Source organism: Adiantum capillus-veneris, chromosome 23 (assembly GCF_014529385.1).
Source record: "Adiantum capillus-veneris isolate H3 chromosome 23, ASM1452938v2, whole genome shotgun sequence".
NCBI classification, from domain to species: domain Eukaryota; kingdom Viridiplantae; phylum Streptophyta; class Polypodiopsida; order Polypodiales; family Pteridaceae; genus Adiantum; species Adiantum capillus-veneris.
In genome coordinates, this window is record NC_140953.1 from 41,722,457 (window position 1) to 41,739,498 (window position 17,042).

The window sequence follows — 17,042 nt, forward strand, 5'->3', positions numbered from 1 at the left end:
AGAGAGAGAGAGAGAGAGAGAGAGAGAGAGAGAGAGAGAGAGAGAGAGAGAGAGAGAGAGAGAGAGCACCTCTTGCAAGTAGAATATACACTCATCATAGCGGCTTCTGTCCAAATTACTTCGTGGTCCCTCCTCCCCCCCCAATTGGGCTGAGAAGGCTGCAAAACTATCCACTGAGTCTTCAGATGACCTTCTCGACCGCTCAGACTTTGTGAATGAGGAAGGCATGTAGAGCACATTTAGGTAAGCATCAGCTGAGAGAGAGTCATCCATTATGGAATTAGCATTCTTGGCCATATGGTCATATCTGGGGAAAAAAAAAAGGAAGTATTAGACAAAACAAGTAACCCTCTCCTGTATAAATCCCCTTTTCACGTTCTTAAACATGTATGGCCTAAGCTTCAAAATTCATTTCAGTATATCACATTATTTAGCCAACGCTGATTTGAGTTTGTATAAATGCTTTGCGCTGAAATTGTGTGTATTTGAATGTGAGCATGCATCAATACATCAATGAAAAAAGGAAGACAAATTCTGTTAACATCTGCAAATGGCCAAATTGCCTTGGAGACACAAAGAGATGTACAAAAGTCTATGCCTCTGGGAGTGATGGAGAAGAAGAAGAAGCTAAAGTAGTATCAATCGTAGCTCTCAGCTTTCATGGCCATCTCTAAAGTAATCCCACTCATCCTCTGTTTATCCTACTTGATATGATACTGTGGACTGACTAAAGCATACGCAGCTTTGGGAGGTTTGGAGAGGATGTGTTCACACGTTCAGTTCCAAGAGCCTCGCACTAAGCTATGGCTTTTTGATACTTTGGTTGCCTCAGCTATGCAGCTTATGCTATATAGTGTGCAGATATGGGTACCCTCAGTAGATCATGATAGCCATCAGCCTGGACGTATAGATGGGTGGCGAGAGAAAGAAGGCCACTTATCTCCATGGTCTCCACAATGATCAAGGCTAAGGCCTCGGTTCCCCATGCGATCATCCGAGGAGAGCTGATTGACCCTCCTCTGTTGGAGGAGGCTCTTATGAGATCAATGACATCCATACACAGCTTATGGGAGATTCCACGAGATCATTATTCTCAGGTGACCTGTATGTGAGTGGCACCCTGCTTCGACCTTGTCCCATATCTTGCCAAAATGATTATCAAAATGACATAGCCCTTGAAGAGAGACTGAGAGAGAAATGAAAATGAAACAAAATGTTATATTAACGTCTTCGAAAGGCCAAAATGACCTATGAGACCAAAAAGTTACAATTGGTGAATCTGATATCATGTCTGAGTACGGAAATTACAAAGAACTGACACTAAAACACTAAGGAAAAAGGAAATGAATCTGAAGCCGATTCGGAAGTGAGACGAGATATGGGGGGGAGTTTGGTGGGTTCAAATGAAATCTCTCATCGGTCGCAGTCGAATCTCATCAACTCCATTGTCAATACTCTGGTTGGGCTTCTTGCATGTCGAGCTAGAGTGATTTGTATCTTCTGCTGCAGCCTTCGTCGATGGTGGGAGACCCCCCGTGGTCGCGGGCGTCTGGATCTGCCTAGCTCAATCGCTCGGTCGAGCAACGTACCTCTAGTGTGGGTGGACTCTGAGATCTGCTGTGATGACTACTCCTCTAGTTCTCCCCTAGCTGGTGTAAAGAAATCTGTGATTCGTCTCTGAGGCTGTCTTTCCCCTGATGTCCTCAGCAAGCTCTCCCTAAGTCTGCGCAGCTCTAGCAGGAACAATCCGAGACATCTCTGATCCTCGTATCTCATGACTCTAGAAAATGGTCCGGAACCTTCTCTGAATAGGCAGTGGAAGCGGCCACGTATCTCATAGTACACCGGGCAATCACATGTGTAGTGCAGCTCAGTCTCTGGCTCTTAGTTACATAGGTGACATATCCTAGCCCCTGCTGGCACCCCTCGAAATCGGCCAGTCTCGATCTATGGCTGATGTGAGGATGTGCGTATCTGCCCAATAGCGCATCGTATCCCATGAGATAAGTGTGTATCCATGTATGCAGGCCTAGTCACAAAACCGTCCTCCGTGAGTTGGAGAAGATGCTCTCCGTAGAAGGCATCTTCGTGCCCAACTCCTCTATCGGCTATATCCATGTGCTTCTGATATCTAGCTGAATCAGATGGCGTATGAGTCTGGTGATCTCTATCCGTGTGAGAGACAGGGAGGGTGCATCCACGGCGTATTGAAACGGAGGCAATCTATCCATGTTGAAACCATGTGACTGAAACCATGTTGTCATCTGTCCATACCAACATTCTCTATCGCCTTGTAGCGCTAGTTGTCGAGATGACTCGAGGGCAAGCCGAGCGTATCTGTCCTTGGGGAGATCCCATAAACCGTGTATAAAGGATACTGGTCTAGTCAATGCCTCCACCACGGGGGGGGGGGGGGGGGGGGGGCAGTGGCTAGCTTGGCTCGGATAATCTCATGCAGCATTGAGGCCTTAGCCCGAATCATCCGAGCGATCATAGAGACCACAGGCCTCTCCATACATCTCCATCCATGTGTTTTGCTAGATCTCCCATGATGGTCTACTGAGGGTCCCCATACCTGAACCCCATAGAGCATGGTTGAAGTCACTAGAGTGTCAAAAAGTCAGAGCTTTGTTCACGGTTCTTGAAACTGAACCTGCCGAACACATCCTCTCCAGTCCTCCCAAGGCTGCATACGCTCTCGTCAATCTAGTCTCTGATGCTCTCCTCAGTGAAAACACCGGTCCAACGAAGACTACCCCAAGATAAGTATATGCATCTGTGTACTCCACAGTCTCCTAGACATACGTAAATGTGGGTGTTGATCTCCTGACCCACTGTGGTGTGTGGTTGAACACCATAACCTTGGTTTTTCCCAGGTTGACAGACAATCCACTCTCACGAGCAAATGTATGCAAAGCATCTAAATGACGCTGCATCCCTTTTGGAGAGTCAGAAATCAACACATCATCATCAGAATATAGTAACAACGAAATCCATGGCCTTGCTAGCTGAGCCCCTCTGTCTCCCTGATGCTCTACATAGTCTGAAAACTCATCCACATACATCCCAAAAAGAGTCGGAGATAGGGGGAATCCCTGCTTCATTCCAATAGTGGAGCGGACCATGTCACACATTCCCTCAGTAGTGCGTACCCGGCCCATCACCGTCCTGTATAAAGCCAGAATACCCCATATCAGCTCTGTAGGCACACCCATGTCTTGTAGTCTGCGTATAAGTCTCGCTCTCGGCACTGTGTCAAAAGCTTTGCGAAAATCCACAAAGCTACAATAGATCCTCTTTCCATGGTGTCTACCCTCCTCAATAATAGCTCTGAGTGTCAGAATCTGGTCAAGAGTGGAGAAACCTCTCCTGAATCCTGCTTGCCCTGGTGCTCGTATGCCCTCTCACTCTGCCCATCTACTCAGCTCCTGCTCAAGAACGGATGCATATAGCCTAGCTAATGTGTGACCAACCATGATGGTGCGATAATTCCCGGGAATCATGGGATCTCCTGACTTGAAAATAGGCACAATCGTAGACATACTCCAAGTCTCAGGGAAGCCTTCATACATGGCTCGATTAAACATCATAGCAAGGAGCTCTGCAAGCATATCTCTGGCATGGATGAAGTGCTCTGCTACCAGACCATCATGATCATGTGCTCTCCTTGTCTTCATCCTGTCAATGGCTTTCCTTACCCTCTTGGCAGTAAAGAAAGAACATGTCTTCGGGCATGTCTCTAGTGGGTCCGGCAAAGGTGGTTGCCCTGATGCTGTATAGAGAGATGTGGCATATTCCCCCCATGTCTCTGTCGAGGTGACCGCTGGTGGTGGTGAATGCTCATGGAATAGCCTCCATGCTTCGCCTGAGTCTTGACTTATAAATAGCTGATACAGATCCCGCTCTAGCTGAGATAGATAAGCCCTTTTCTTTCGTCGCACTAGGCGGCGAAAGATAATCTGTGACTGTCTATGTGTGGTAATACCCATGAGCACTTCCCTCTGTAATTTGATCCTCGTCTCTCTACACTCCTCATCATACCAACTGTTCTGGGGCATGCTTCCAGTTCGCCTCCGTGTAGGCTGGCTGTGGGGGTATGCCTCTGATGCTGCATCATGGAGTGTCTCTATCAGTATTTGAGTGAGTTCAGCTAGTGGCCGTCCCGGCTCCAGAGTGCATAGCTTCCAGTATATCTCATCCAAATACACAAAATCTGTCTCCCTCTTGAAAAAATACGGAGTGTGCGTGGGGACCTCTCCTGATGGAGCTGTGCTTAACTGAAACGTCACGGTGAAAGACAAGATAGCATGATCAACTGCTACTCCAACTCGCCTAGTGCCCACCATGAAATCCTGAAAGAATGGAATGAGACCTGGCTGGGCCATAACATAATCCATTGTGCTAGCACCATGTCGGTGTGGAAAGCAAGTAAAACCTCCGGATGTCGAAAATCTTTGTAGGCCATTCAAAATCGCCAGTCTATGTGCAGTTCCCATATCTATTAAGTATCTGCCATACTCAGTGTACTCCTCATCTTGTGATAGTTTGGATAGGCCCATCTCTGTAACGTCCAGCAGCTGGGTATACCCTAAGCATCTCCTGGGAAGTATCATAAAATATTGTCTGGTGATGGGTAGTCCTAGCATTGAAGTCCCCTAGTATGGCCATGTCACCATCCTTGGAAAACTTCCATATGTCATCATGCAGAATAGCAAAGAGGGACTGTCCTCTAGGTGATGCATATACGTACTAGGAGGAAAGTAACAGATAGAAATGTAGAGGTATCTGCCCGTCTCTGCCCTGAGTCTCACCCACATATACCTAGCCTGTTCATCCTTGCGCGCTATATATATCAATGGCCGCAACTCCTCCCCAAATAGAATTGCCACTCCCCCTCAGCCCCGTCCTTGATGTTGCGATCTCGTCCTGTCTGCAGGCTGTCTCCCATCTATATCCACTCACCTGTGGCATGGATTGCCCAGGGGCTTGATGCGTCTCAGAGTAGAAAATGATCTCTCCCTGTGAAACTATCCTCTAAGGCACCTACATAAAGACGGAGTGACCCAATACAATTCCAGGTTGCCATCTTTAATGTGGTCCCATAGGTCTCGCACCGTCATGCGGAGCGTCCCTCCAATATCACCACCCTTCCATCCCTGTAAAAAGCAATCTTCCCTTTCTCCCTTGCTGCTCTAATTTCCGGCATTACTTCTTGCATATGAGCAATCTGCGAGAGGGTGAGGTCATCTCCAAGAAAGATGCCAGTCTTCTTTAAAGTCTGTCTCTTCTTCAAGAAGTCCTTCGCTTCCATGGAGGGGAAACGGAGGATAAGTGCCCTTTCTTTCGAGGTTTCTCCGTTGCTCCCACTTTTCTTATTGCCCACTCTCCAAGCCCTCATATGTGTCTGCTTGTTAACCCCCAACAGAGTCATGAGTTCTTTCACCTCTTCATCAACATTATCTTGGTCTTTGAGGCCACATATCCTTAGTGTAAGGCCCGCACACGTCTCCTTTGCTCCTCTTCTAGTGTCAAGTTAATGATGGTTGGTGTGGGGGTGGGGGTTATTTCCTTGCCCTTTCCTTTTTTGACAATCTCGATCCATTTTTCGGCCTTTTCAGCTTTTTGTTGGGTCTTTGTGATGACATCTACCCACGAGGTCGTCATTTCTTTTTGTTGCTCCTCACCTTCTTTGATGGCCCGCACTTGTTCTTTAATCGTGTTAAGCTCTTCAATTATTGAGGGTTAATGCTCTCCATCTTCGATGACATTTTGCGATCGCACCTAGAGAAAAATGAAATGAAATGAAATGGTATATTAACGTCTTCAAAAGGCCAAAATGACCCATGAGACCAAAAAGTTACAATGTGGTGGATCTGAGTAACAAAGTTAGGGTAACAAAAGTAACAAAAATGACAAAATAAAAATACTATGCTATGGAATCCTAAACTGCTAGGTGTGAACTAAGCACCTAGCTGGGATGGCTAAATCACAAGAGATCCAACGTCGGTTGCTGGCGGATCTCATCAATCTCCTCCATGGTCAGTAGTCTGATCGGGTGTCGTGCATGTCGAGCCAAAGTAATCCGGATCCTCTAATGCAGCCCGTCGATGCTGTGTAGTCCTCCGCAGTCGTGGGCATCTGGATCTCCCCATCTCGGTCGCTCGATCGACCAGTGTGCCTCTGGTGTAAGGCGACGAGCTCTACTGTGGTGGTAGCTGCTCCGGGTGTCGAGTGTCTGCTCTAAAGAAGTCTGTGATCTGTCTCTAAGACTGTCTAGCATGTCCTCTCGTCAAGCTCTCTCTGTGTCTACGCAGCTCGAGCAACAACAAACCCAGGCATCTCTGCTCCTCGTACCGCATGACTTTGGAGAGTGGTCCAAATCCCTCTCTGAACAAGCAGTGGAAGCGGCCCCGAATCTCGTAGTAGACGAGAGAGTGGCATGTGTAGTGCAACTGTCTTACGCTCCATGTCACAGAGGGGGCATGTTCTGGCCTCTGCTAGTACTCCGCTGTATCTCCCAGTCTCGATCCGCGGCTGGTGTGAAGATGTGTGTATCTGGCGAATAGCACATCGTATCCCATGAGACAATTGGGTGTCCATGTATCTCGGCCTTGTCACAAAATCGTCCTCCATAAGCTGAAGAAGATGCTCTCTGTAGAAAGCCATCTTCGTGCCCCGCTCCTGTACTGGAGTCTGGCTGTATCCATGTCCTCTTGGTATCTAGCTGAGTCAAGTCCTGGCGGATGAGCCTGGTGATCTCAGACTGTGTAAGAGTTAGAAAGGGTGCATCCAGTGAGTATTGGAAGGGCGGTGTCGTCCCGTCCGAACGTCCCGTCCGTTCCGTCCAGCCAATTTTTAGTCCGTTTGACCGGCTTAAACAACGTTGACTGCGCTTTTGCCTGCAAGGAATTTACGTGACTTTTTGGCATAAGATCCCCCCTCTCACCTCCCACATGCCTTGAGCATTGCTTTGGATTCCATTAGCTCCTCTCTCTCCCTCTCCAACTCCCTCATTGCTTTGGTCTTTTACCTTGGATTCCATTAGGGCCTAGGCTCCTCTCTCTCTCTCTCTCTCTCTCATCTAACTCTCTCTTGTGTTCAAGCCTCAAGGGCAAGTATGTACACTCTAAATCTATATAAGGATGCCCTCTTTCTCTTCTTCTCCATTATGTTCCAACTCAAGGCTCAAGCTCATGAGTCATTCTCAAGCTCTCCATTCCTCCCTCATAGCTCTCCATGAAGCATTCCTCCATTACCATAGCTCTCAAGCTCTCCATTCCTCCATGAAGCATTCCTCCATAGCTCTCGAGCTCTCCATTCCTCCCTCATAGCTCTCCATTGGCATTCAACTTTCAAGCTCTAAATCTCTCAACTTTCAAGTGTTCTATCATGCCTCCCCCTCTTCATGAAGCTTTTGAAAAGCATTGCCGTTCCTATGAGAGTGAGGGACAAACGACACGTTTGTAGGTGGACATGCAAGTATTGTCCCAAGATCATGACCTTCTCCTCCACTCGACTCATCATCCACTTGACGAAGATGGGAGGTGAAGCCGGTCCATGTCCCAATATACCCGACGACATTTTGGAAGAGTGCAAGAAGAAGTATCTCCCTTTGAAAAGGCGCAAGGCGGGGATGAAGAGAGCCCAAGAGGAGATAGTGGCGCCCGACATTGATGTTACCGACTCGGAGGAGGATACAAGCGGCCCTTCTCCCTCTATCTCCATTGCAAGCGGTGACGCGACGGCAAGCTCAATGGCTACCAATAAGAAGAAGGCATCGGCAAGTGCTAGTGGCCGTCCTCCAAAGCAAGCAAGGCAAGCCTCTCTCTCGCAATCGGTGGGTTTGAGCTCCGGTCCATTGTCTTTCCTCAAAGAGAGACAAAGGCTTGCGGACATTGAGATTGCACGCACCATCATTGAGTGTAATCTTGCTTTCAACATCCTTCGACTAGAGCGGTGGAAGAGGATGGTGAAAGCTATTGCGGCCGTCGGTCCATGTGAGGGGTGGACGGGTCCATCCTATGCGGACATGCGCACCAAGAAGCTCGACGAAGAGCGGGCAAGAATCGACAAATCCCTTGAGCCCCTACGAGCCGGATGGGCAAAATATGGATGCTCCATTCTCTCTGATGGGTGGAGCGATCGTAAGAAGAGGGGCATCATTAACATACTCGTGTCATGCCCTCTTGGCACCTACTTCTTGAGAGCGGTTGACGCGGGAGCAAGAGGCAAGAAGGTCACGGGAAAATTCATCTACAAGCACATCAAGGCGGCAATAGAAGAGGTGAGAGTTTAAGTTGCATTGTGCAATGTGTAGTATGTACTTACTACTTTTTGCCCTCTTGATAAGTGTTAAGAATTGCGTGTTTTTATTTTTGAACGTACGTAACCATGTCGTACGACATAAAATTTTCTAGTTCGATGAGTACCATACGTCTTCGTACGTGGACAAAACGTACGTGACCGTACGAGACCACCCTGGAGCTGAAGCCTTGGCTCTAATGAGCCACGAGATCATAGAGACCAGAGGTTTCTCCATATCTCCCCATCCATCTGTACGACCCGTCCTTTCGTAATGATCCAATGAAGTTCCCCATATCTCAGCTCCATAGAGCAATGCAGAAGCCACCAGAGTGTCAACGAGCTAGAGCTTCGTCCGAGGCTCCTGAAACTGAACCTATGAACACATCCTCTCCAATCTACACAATGTTGCATGGGCTCTGGTCAATCTAGCCTCTGCTGCTCTCCTCAATGAAAATGCTGGTCCACTAAAAACCACTCGAAGGTAAGTGTAAGCATCTGTATACTCCACTGTCTCCTGGCCGTATGTGCATGCAGGTGCTGACCTGATGATCCATTGTGGGGTGGTATTAAATACCATGACCTTGGTTTTACCAAGGTTGACAGACAAACCACTTTCATGGGCAAACCTATGCAAAGTCTCCAAGTGACGTTGCATCCCCTCTGGAGAGTCAGAGATCAAGACAATATCATCAGCATATAACAATAGTGGAATCCATGTCCCAGCCAGCTGTGCACCTCTATCACCATCTCTCTCAATGTAGTTAGAAACCTCATCCACATACATACCAAATAGAGTAGGAGAGAGCGGGCAGCCCCGCTTCACCCCAATAGTGGAGTAAACCGGTGTAGATAGACCCTCCGAGGTGCGTACATGCCCCACTACTGACCTGCATAATGCCATGACCTCCCAAATGAGCTATGTGGGTACTCCCATCTCCTGTAATCTGCGCATCAATCTAGCTCTGGGTAATGTGTCAAATGCTTTGCGAAAGTCCACAAAGCTACAATAGATCCGTCTCCCATGTGATCTGCCCTCCTCAATGATGGCTCTGAGTCTCAAGGTATGGTCAAGAGTAGAAAAACCTCTCCTGAACCCTGCCTGGCTGGCTGCGTATGTCCCCTCCCTCTTTGTCCATCTACTCAATTGCTGCTCCTCTTTGCCCATATACTCAGTTGCTGCTGAAGAATGGATGCGTACAACCGTGTCAATGTGTGTCCAGTCATGATAGTGCGATAATTCCCAGGCTTCATGGGGTCTCCTGACTTGAAAATAGGTACAATAGTAGATAGGCTCCAAGTATCAGGCAAGCCCAGAGAGAGAGAGAGAGAGAGAGAGAGAGAGAGAGAGAGAGAGAGAGAGAGAGAGAGAGAGAGATTGCAGCCATAGACAAAGCATTATCCGGCTCAGTGCGTCAGGAACTCAATTGGTCGATCCTTTCCTGTAATGAAGCTCAAAGTCAAACTCTTGCATTAGCGCATAATCATTAGCATCCGTTTCAACAACGAATGGCTTGCTAGGATCCACAATATGCAGCATTGGTGTAGTAGTCACCAAGTGCTTCACTGTTTTAAAGCTCTCATCGAAAGACTCATCCTTGACAATAGGAGGGTTACCTTTACGATGAGGTCCTAGAGTCTTTGGTCCTATCATTCCTCCTTCGGGTGTGGTGGTGTTGAATTGGCCACGGTGTCCTCTAGAACACCACTCCATGTGTCTGTTGCCACGTGGCACTACCCAGGTGAGAGTCCACACCCAATGTACACTCTGCCCCGCGACCTGCATTTGCCCTGTCCAGCCGCCCTCGCTGCCCTCTTGCCCTCACTGAGATGGCAAAGGAGACCATTGACAGGATGAAGACCAGACGGGCACATGATCATGAGGGTTTGGTAGCAGAGCACATTATACATGCTGGGGACTTGTTGGCAGAGATGCTTGCACGGTTGTTCAACCGTGTCATGTGTGAGGGCTTTCTTGAGTCTTGGAGATTGTCTACTATTGTACCTATCTTCAAGACAGGAGACCCCACAGTGCCGGGGAATTACCGTACTATCATGGTAGGACACACATTGGCACGGTTGTATGCATCCATCCTTGAGCATAGGCTGAGAGTTGGGCAGAGACTATGGGCATACGGGCACCTGGACAGGCTGGTTTCAGGAGGGGTTTCTCCACACTAGATCATGTCTTTACACTCAGAAGTATCATTGAGGAGGTCGGGCACATGGTAGACGGATATATTGCAGCTTTGTGGACTTCCGCAAAGCTTTTGACACAGTACCGAGGGCCAGATTGATGCGTCGACTTATGGAATTGGGGGTACCCACAGAGCTGATATGGGGGATTATGGCATTGTACAGTGATGGGTCATGTACGCACCCCAGAGGGATATCTAACATAGTTCACTCCACTATTGGAGTGAAACAGGGATGCCCATTGTCCTTTACTTTATTTGGTATGTGTGTTGATGAGGTCTCTGATTATATTGACAGAGGAGGAGATAGAGGTGCTTAGCTTGCAGGGACATGGATCCCTCTTTTATTGTATGTTGACGATATCGTGTTGATATCAGACTCACCAGAGGGTATGCAAAGACATTTGGACGCATTGCATAGTTTTGCAGGGGATAGTGGATTGTCTGTCAACCTTGGTAAAACCAAGGTCATGGTATTTAATACCACGCCATAGGACCTACATTCACATATGGTCAGGACAATATGGAGTACACTGATGCATACACATATCTTGGGGTGGTCTTTAGTGGACCGAGGTTCACATTGAAAGTGGCAGCAGACACTAGATTGACTCGTGCCTATGCAGCCCTAGGCGGTTTAGAGAGGATTTGTTCGCAAGTTCAGTTCCACGATCCTCGAACAAAGCTCTAGCTCTTCAACACTTTGGTCGCTTCAGTTATGCACTCCGGGGTTCAGGTTTGGGGACCATCTGTCGACAGTGCTGGATGGAGTAATATGGAGAGGGCCTTGGTATCTATGATTTCTAGGCTGATTAGAGCCAAGGCCTCAGTTCCACATGACATCATACGAGCGGAGCTGGCTGCCCCACCTATGGAGATTTGAGGCACTTACCAGACGGGTTACGATGTGCCGTAGGCCAGATACACACATCTTCACACCAGCTTCGGATTGAGACAGGTAGATTCAGAGACATACCAGAAAATAGTAGGATATGTCAGTTATTACATGCAAAGCCTGAGACAGAGTTTCACTACATATGTCACTGCACAGTCTACTATGAGATACAGGGACGCTTTCACTGTTTATTCAGAGATGGTTTTGACTCGTTAGATAGAGTCATGAGATATCAGGATCAGAGATGTCTCGGATTCTACTTGAGATACAGAGACATAGAGACTCTCTATTGAGAGGGCATAGACAGAGACAGTCCCAGAGACGCATCTCAGATTTCTTCAGCCCGAGTACCACAGAGGCAGAGGGGCCACCACCACCACAGGGCTCGGTTCCCACCCACACACACACCAGTGGTACTCTCATTGACCGAGCTATAGAGTTGGGGAGATCGAGGTGACCACGACAAAGGAGAGGAGCCATGCAGCATCGACAGAGATTGCGGCAGAGGATCCACAGGATTCTAGCACGACACCCAGAGCGTCGATCAGGATAGACCTCATGCTACTGCTATATTATATCATGGTGACACTTATCCCCATTTTGTACCTTTGTGGAATTATACCATTGCTCAGCTTACCAGCCACCCATAGGAGTCGGTAGCACTCCTATCTCCGTTTCTAGTTTGTAGTTTTTCTTTGTTTGTACCCAGACTTGGTACTAGACTCACCATTGTAATCAATTTGGTCTCATAGGTCATTTTGGCCTTTTGTAGACGTTAATATATCATTTCATTTCATTTCATTTCTCAAGTATTATGCACCTTCAATGATAATTTCCGAAGATGTAGAGTGCAAAATTGATGATCTTATTGAAGTTCTCTCTAGGGGAAGAAGGGCAGCGAGGACAGCAAGGCGACACAGAGGGGAGGAAGGGCAGCGAGGGCAGCAGTGCAGCGCGAAGGGGAAGCAAGGTAGCAGGGAGACGCGAAGGGGAGTCAGGGCTCTGCTACCCCCGATGCTCTCTCTCTCTCTCTCTCTCTCTCTCGCACAGCCCACCAATGGTGAAAGAGTTTGCTGATGAGCGACCTGTCAGCACTATAACACTTTTGCGCGTTGCACAGTATTTGTGCGCTAATCGACGGCAGGCAGCCACGCTACGTAATCAAAATTTTACGTTAATGTTTTGATGTTATGTAAGGTTCGATCAACACGTCAAGGCAATGTGTAGAGAATTGGGCAGGTTTGGGCAAGGAAGCGTGAAGTTGGAGACCATTGCTCTTGAGCTAGCAAGGGCAATTTGCGCAAACAGCAGTCAAAGGCAACAAACCAGGCAGCACACAGTGAAGGGGCAGTGAGTAGGGTCAGCAGCAAGGTAGCATGAAGGCAGCAGGCTCCAGAAACGCAGCTCATGCAGCCTGCGATCTGAGGGCAGCGGGCGTGCAGGGGGCATAGGGCAGTCTGCAAACCCTCTGCTCTTTGTTGGTCCAGCGTGAACCCTCACCTCTGTTCCCAACGAGTGGAGTCGGCTGCTACTGTTCAGCCCGCTGCTACTGTCACCTAAGGTAATTGGCTGACCCCACCCCCCCCTTTTTTGCATTGACCCGGGTCAGCAATGGAAACCACACCAACTTGCAAGTCTTCCTCACCGGTCACGAAGGCAACTTTCATGGTCAGGAACAAACGGATAACGCAGATGGAAAAGGACATGAAGGAGTGGAAAGCGGAGACGGAAGGAGAAGGCTAGCCTTCTCCAACTGCTTTTCAGTGAAGGCAAGCAATGGAAAAACGAGAAAGGGGACTCACATGCAGAAATCCAAGCACTCAAGGCGGACTCTCAAGCACTTAAAGAGGAGGTTTCAGCCCTCAAGCGAGAGCTTGCCCATAGAGCATGCGGTGGACTTGAAGGAGGAGAAATCCAGCCCTCGATGATAGAGGAACTCAAAGTTATCAAGGAGCAGATACGGATGATCAAGCAGGAAGAGAAGCAAAATGTAGCGAAGAAATCCTCGTGGGTGGATGTGATCATGAAGACACAAAAGAAGGTGGATGAGGCCGAGAAATGGATAGAAGTCGCCAAGAAAAGGAAAGGGAACGAAACAGCATCTATCCCCACTCCTACAATCATCAATATGACATAAGAAGAAGAGCAGAGGAGAAAGACTAGAGCTTTGCATGTAAGAGTAACCGGTCTAAAAGATCGGGATGATGTGGAAGAGGAAGTCGAGGAACTTCTCTTCATGATGGGTGGTGAGGCTACTCACACAAAGTCATGGAGAGTGGGAAAGAAGAGAGAAGGAAGTGGGGAAACTTAATAGGAAAGAGCATTAATCATGCGCTTCCCCTCCATAGAAGCGAAGGAGTTTTTGAAGGGGCGTCCCACATTGGGGATATTTCTTGGGGATGACCTCACACTTTCACAGCTTGCCCATATGAAAGAAGTTATGCCTGAAATAAGGACAGCTCCAGAAAAAGGGAAAGTGGCCTTCTACACGGATGGACGAGTGGTTATTATGGCACCTGGAATTGTAAAGGATATATACGCCTTGATGCCTCTGCCTTTGAGAATAGTTTCACTGGGAGGGACATCATCTTCTACCCTGAGATATATCAGGCCCCTGGGTAGTCCATGCCACATGTGAGCGGATACAGATGGGAGACTACTTGTAAGCAGGAGACTCGATCGGAGCATAGAGGAGGAGGCTCAGGAGGAGTGGTAGTTTTATTTAGGGAGGAGTTGCAGCCTTTGATACATATAGCCCGCGAGGATGAGCATGCTAGGTACATATGGGTGAGACTGAGGGCAGAGACAGGCAGATACCTCTACATTGTTATATGTTATTTCCCTCCTAGTACGTCAGTGTATGCATCACCTAGAGGACACTACCCCTTTTTATTCTGGATCATGACATATGGGATCCAAGGATGGTGACATTATCATCCTTGTCAGAGTGAGCAGCGGAAGGTGGAGAGAGAGAGAGAGAGAGAGAGAGAGAGAGAGAGAGAGAGAGAGAGAGAGAGAGACGATGGACACGTAAGAGACAGATGGAAAAGGTTGGCAAGCCCCAATAACTCTAGATGGCAAAACTGCTGTGTACAAGACAAGATGGCAAGATGAATGGGAGAGTGCATCCTCCCCCTCCTATATATAGGAGAATAGGGAGTAGGTAGGGTAGACCAGAAGCTCCAACGACAATGTAAAAAAAACCCATAAATGTGGAAAAATGGAAAAGGACCAGAATAGGTCCGGCTGAGCAAAGTGCTGAGCAAAACCCTAAATGTGCTTGACGATCCCTATCCAACAGGTGTATGGGTGGCCAACCCACAACCAAGGGCCAGTGCACTTGATGTGTATGAAGCCTGTAGGCAAGGTGCGAAGCATCTGGAGATGAAGAATCTAACACCCCCCCTCAACGACAGATGCGGAGTCGCCGAGGAGAAGATGCAACAGCCAAACAGAAAACCACGAACCGTCGAGCATCTAACAATCCTACGGGACTTCAATGCTAGGACTGCCCATCACCAAACAGTATTCTATGATACTTCAAAGGAGATGCTTAGGGAGCTAGATGTTATAGAGATGGGCCTATCCAAACTATCACAGGATGAGGAGCACACTGAGTATGGCCGATACTTAATAGAGATGGGGACTGCATATGGATTGGCCATTTTGAATGGCCTACAGAGATTTCCTGCGGCAGGAGGTTTTACATGTTTTCCACATCGAGATGGGGCTAGTACAGTGGGTTATGTTATGGCTCAGCCACGTCTCATTCCATTTTTTCAGGATTTCATGGTGGACACTGGCCAGTTGGAGTAGCATGATCATAGCAGTTGATCATGCTATCTTGTCTTTCACTCTCATGTTTCAGTTCAGCATAGCTCCATTAGGAGAGGTCTCCACACACACTTGGTATATCTTCATGAGGGAGACAGATTCCATGTACACTGATGAGATATACAGGCAGCTATGCACGCAGGAGCAAAGACGGCCACTAGATGAGCTCACTCAAATACTGACAGAGACGCTCCATGATGCAGCATTAGAGGCATATCCCCACAGTCGGCCTACACGGAGACGATCTGGGAGCCCCAGAACAGCTCGCACAATGAGGAGTGTAGAGAGACGAGCATCAGACTACAGAGGGAGGTACTCATGGGTATTACCACACACAGACAGTCACGGATTATCTTTCGCTGCCTAGTGTGACGAAAGAAGAGGGCTTATATCTCAGTTAGAGCGGGATTTGTATCAGCTATTTATGAGTCGGGACTCCGGCGAGGCATGGAAGCTATTTCAGGAGCATTCACCACCACCACCTCCACAGAGACATTGGGGGAATATGCCACATCTCTCTACATAGCATCAGGGCAGCCACCTTTGTCGAACCCACCAAAGACATGCCCAAAGACGTGTACTTTCTTTACTGCAGAGAGGGTAAGGAAAGCCATTGACAAGATGAAGACACGGAGAGCACATGTGTATGAGGGTTTTCCTGAGACTTGGAATATGTCCACGATTGTGCCTATCTTCAAGTCAAGAGATCCCATGATTCCTGGGAACTATCGCACAATCATGGTGGTCACACATTGGCTAGGCTGTATGCATCTATTCTTGAGTAGGAGCTCAGAAGATGGGCAAAGAGAGAGAGCATGGCATACGAGCATCAAGGCAGGCAGGATTCAGGAGAGGTTTCTCTACTCTTGACCAAATTCTGACACTCAAAGCTATTATTGAGAAGGGTAGACACCATGGCAGGAGGATCTTTTGTAGCTTTGTAGATCTCCGCAAAGCTTTTGACACAGTGCCGAGAGCCAGACTTATACGTAGACTATAGGATTTGGGGGATCTTGGCTTTATATAGGACAGTGGTGGGCCGAGTACGCACTACTGAGGGCATCTGACATGGTCCACTCCAATATTGGAGTGAAGCAAGGATGCCCCCTATCTCCGACTCTTTTTGGGACGTATGGGGATGAGTTTTCAAACTATGTAGAGCGAGCGGGGGACAGAGGTGTTCTGCTAGCATGGATATGGATTTCGCTGTTGTTTTATGTTGATGATATTGTGCTGATTTCAGATTCTCCAGAAGGGATGCAGCGTCATTTGGATGCATTACAGGTGTTTGCCTAGGATAGTGGAATGTCAGTGAACCTTCGTAAGACCAAGGTAATGGTGTTTAACACCACGGCACAGTGGGTTAGGAGGTCAGCTCCCACCTTTACGTATGGTCGAGAGACTGTGGAATATACACATGCATATACCTATCTTGGGGTGGTCTTCACTGGACCAATATTCTCCTCGAGGAGAGTAGCAGAGACGAGACTGACCAGAGCTCCATTGTACTTTTTGTACCCAGACCTAGTATTAGATTCACCACATGTAACCTTTTGGTCTCATAGGTCACTTTGGCCTTTTGACAACATTAATATTACATTTCATTTCATTTCATTTCTCTCTCTCACCGGTCACGCAGCTGAAGACAGCAGGTGGGGCAGCAGGTCCCGCTGCTGTAGGCAATAGGTGGGTCACGTAGCTGTATGAAATAGTTGGGCTAGCAGCTGTAGGCAATAGGTCACACGGTGTATTCCAAAGCAACACAAGCTTATGCCGAAGCAAGGGGTCTGCAAACAGGTCGTCAAGGGATAGGCAAC

At 48.1% G+C, this 17,042-nt stretch overlaps 1 protein-coding gene across 1 annotated transcript in view; it reads right to left on the minus strand.

The window, feature by feature from the left end:
* Positions 1-17,042, minus strand: part of LOC147427696 (zinc finger FYVE domain protein) — a 166,352-nt gene that overhangs the window by 29,514 nt on the left and 119,796 nt on the right. Inside the window, exon 14 of the mRNA XM_086497670.1 lies at positions 70-307. Within this exon, the coding sequence (XP_086353796.1) occupies positions 70-307 (238 nt within the window). The remainder of the gene's footprint in view (positions 1-69; positions 308-17,042) is intronic.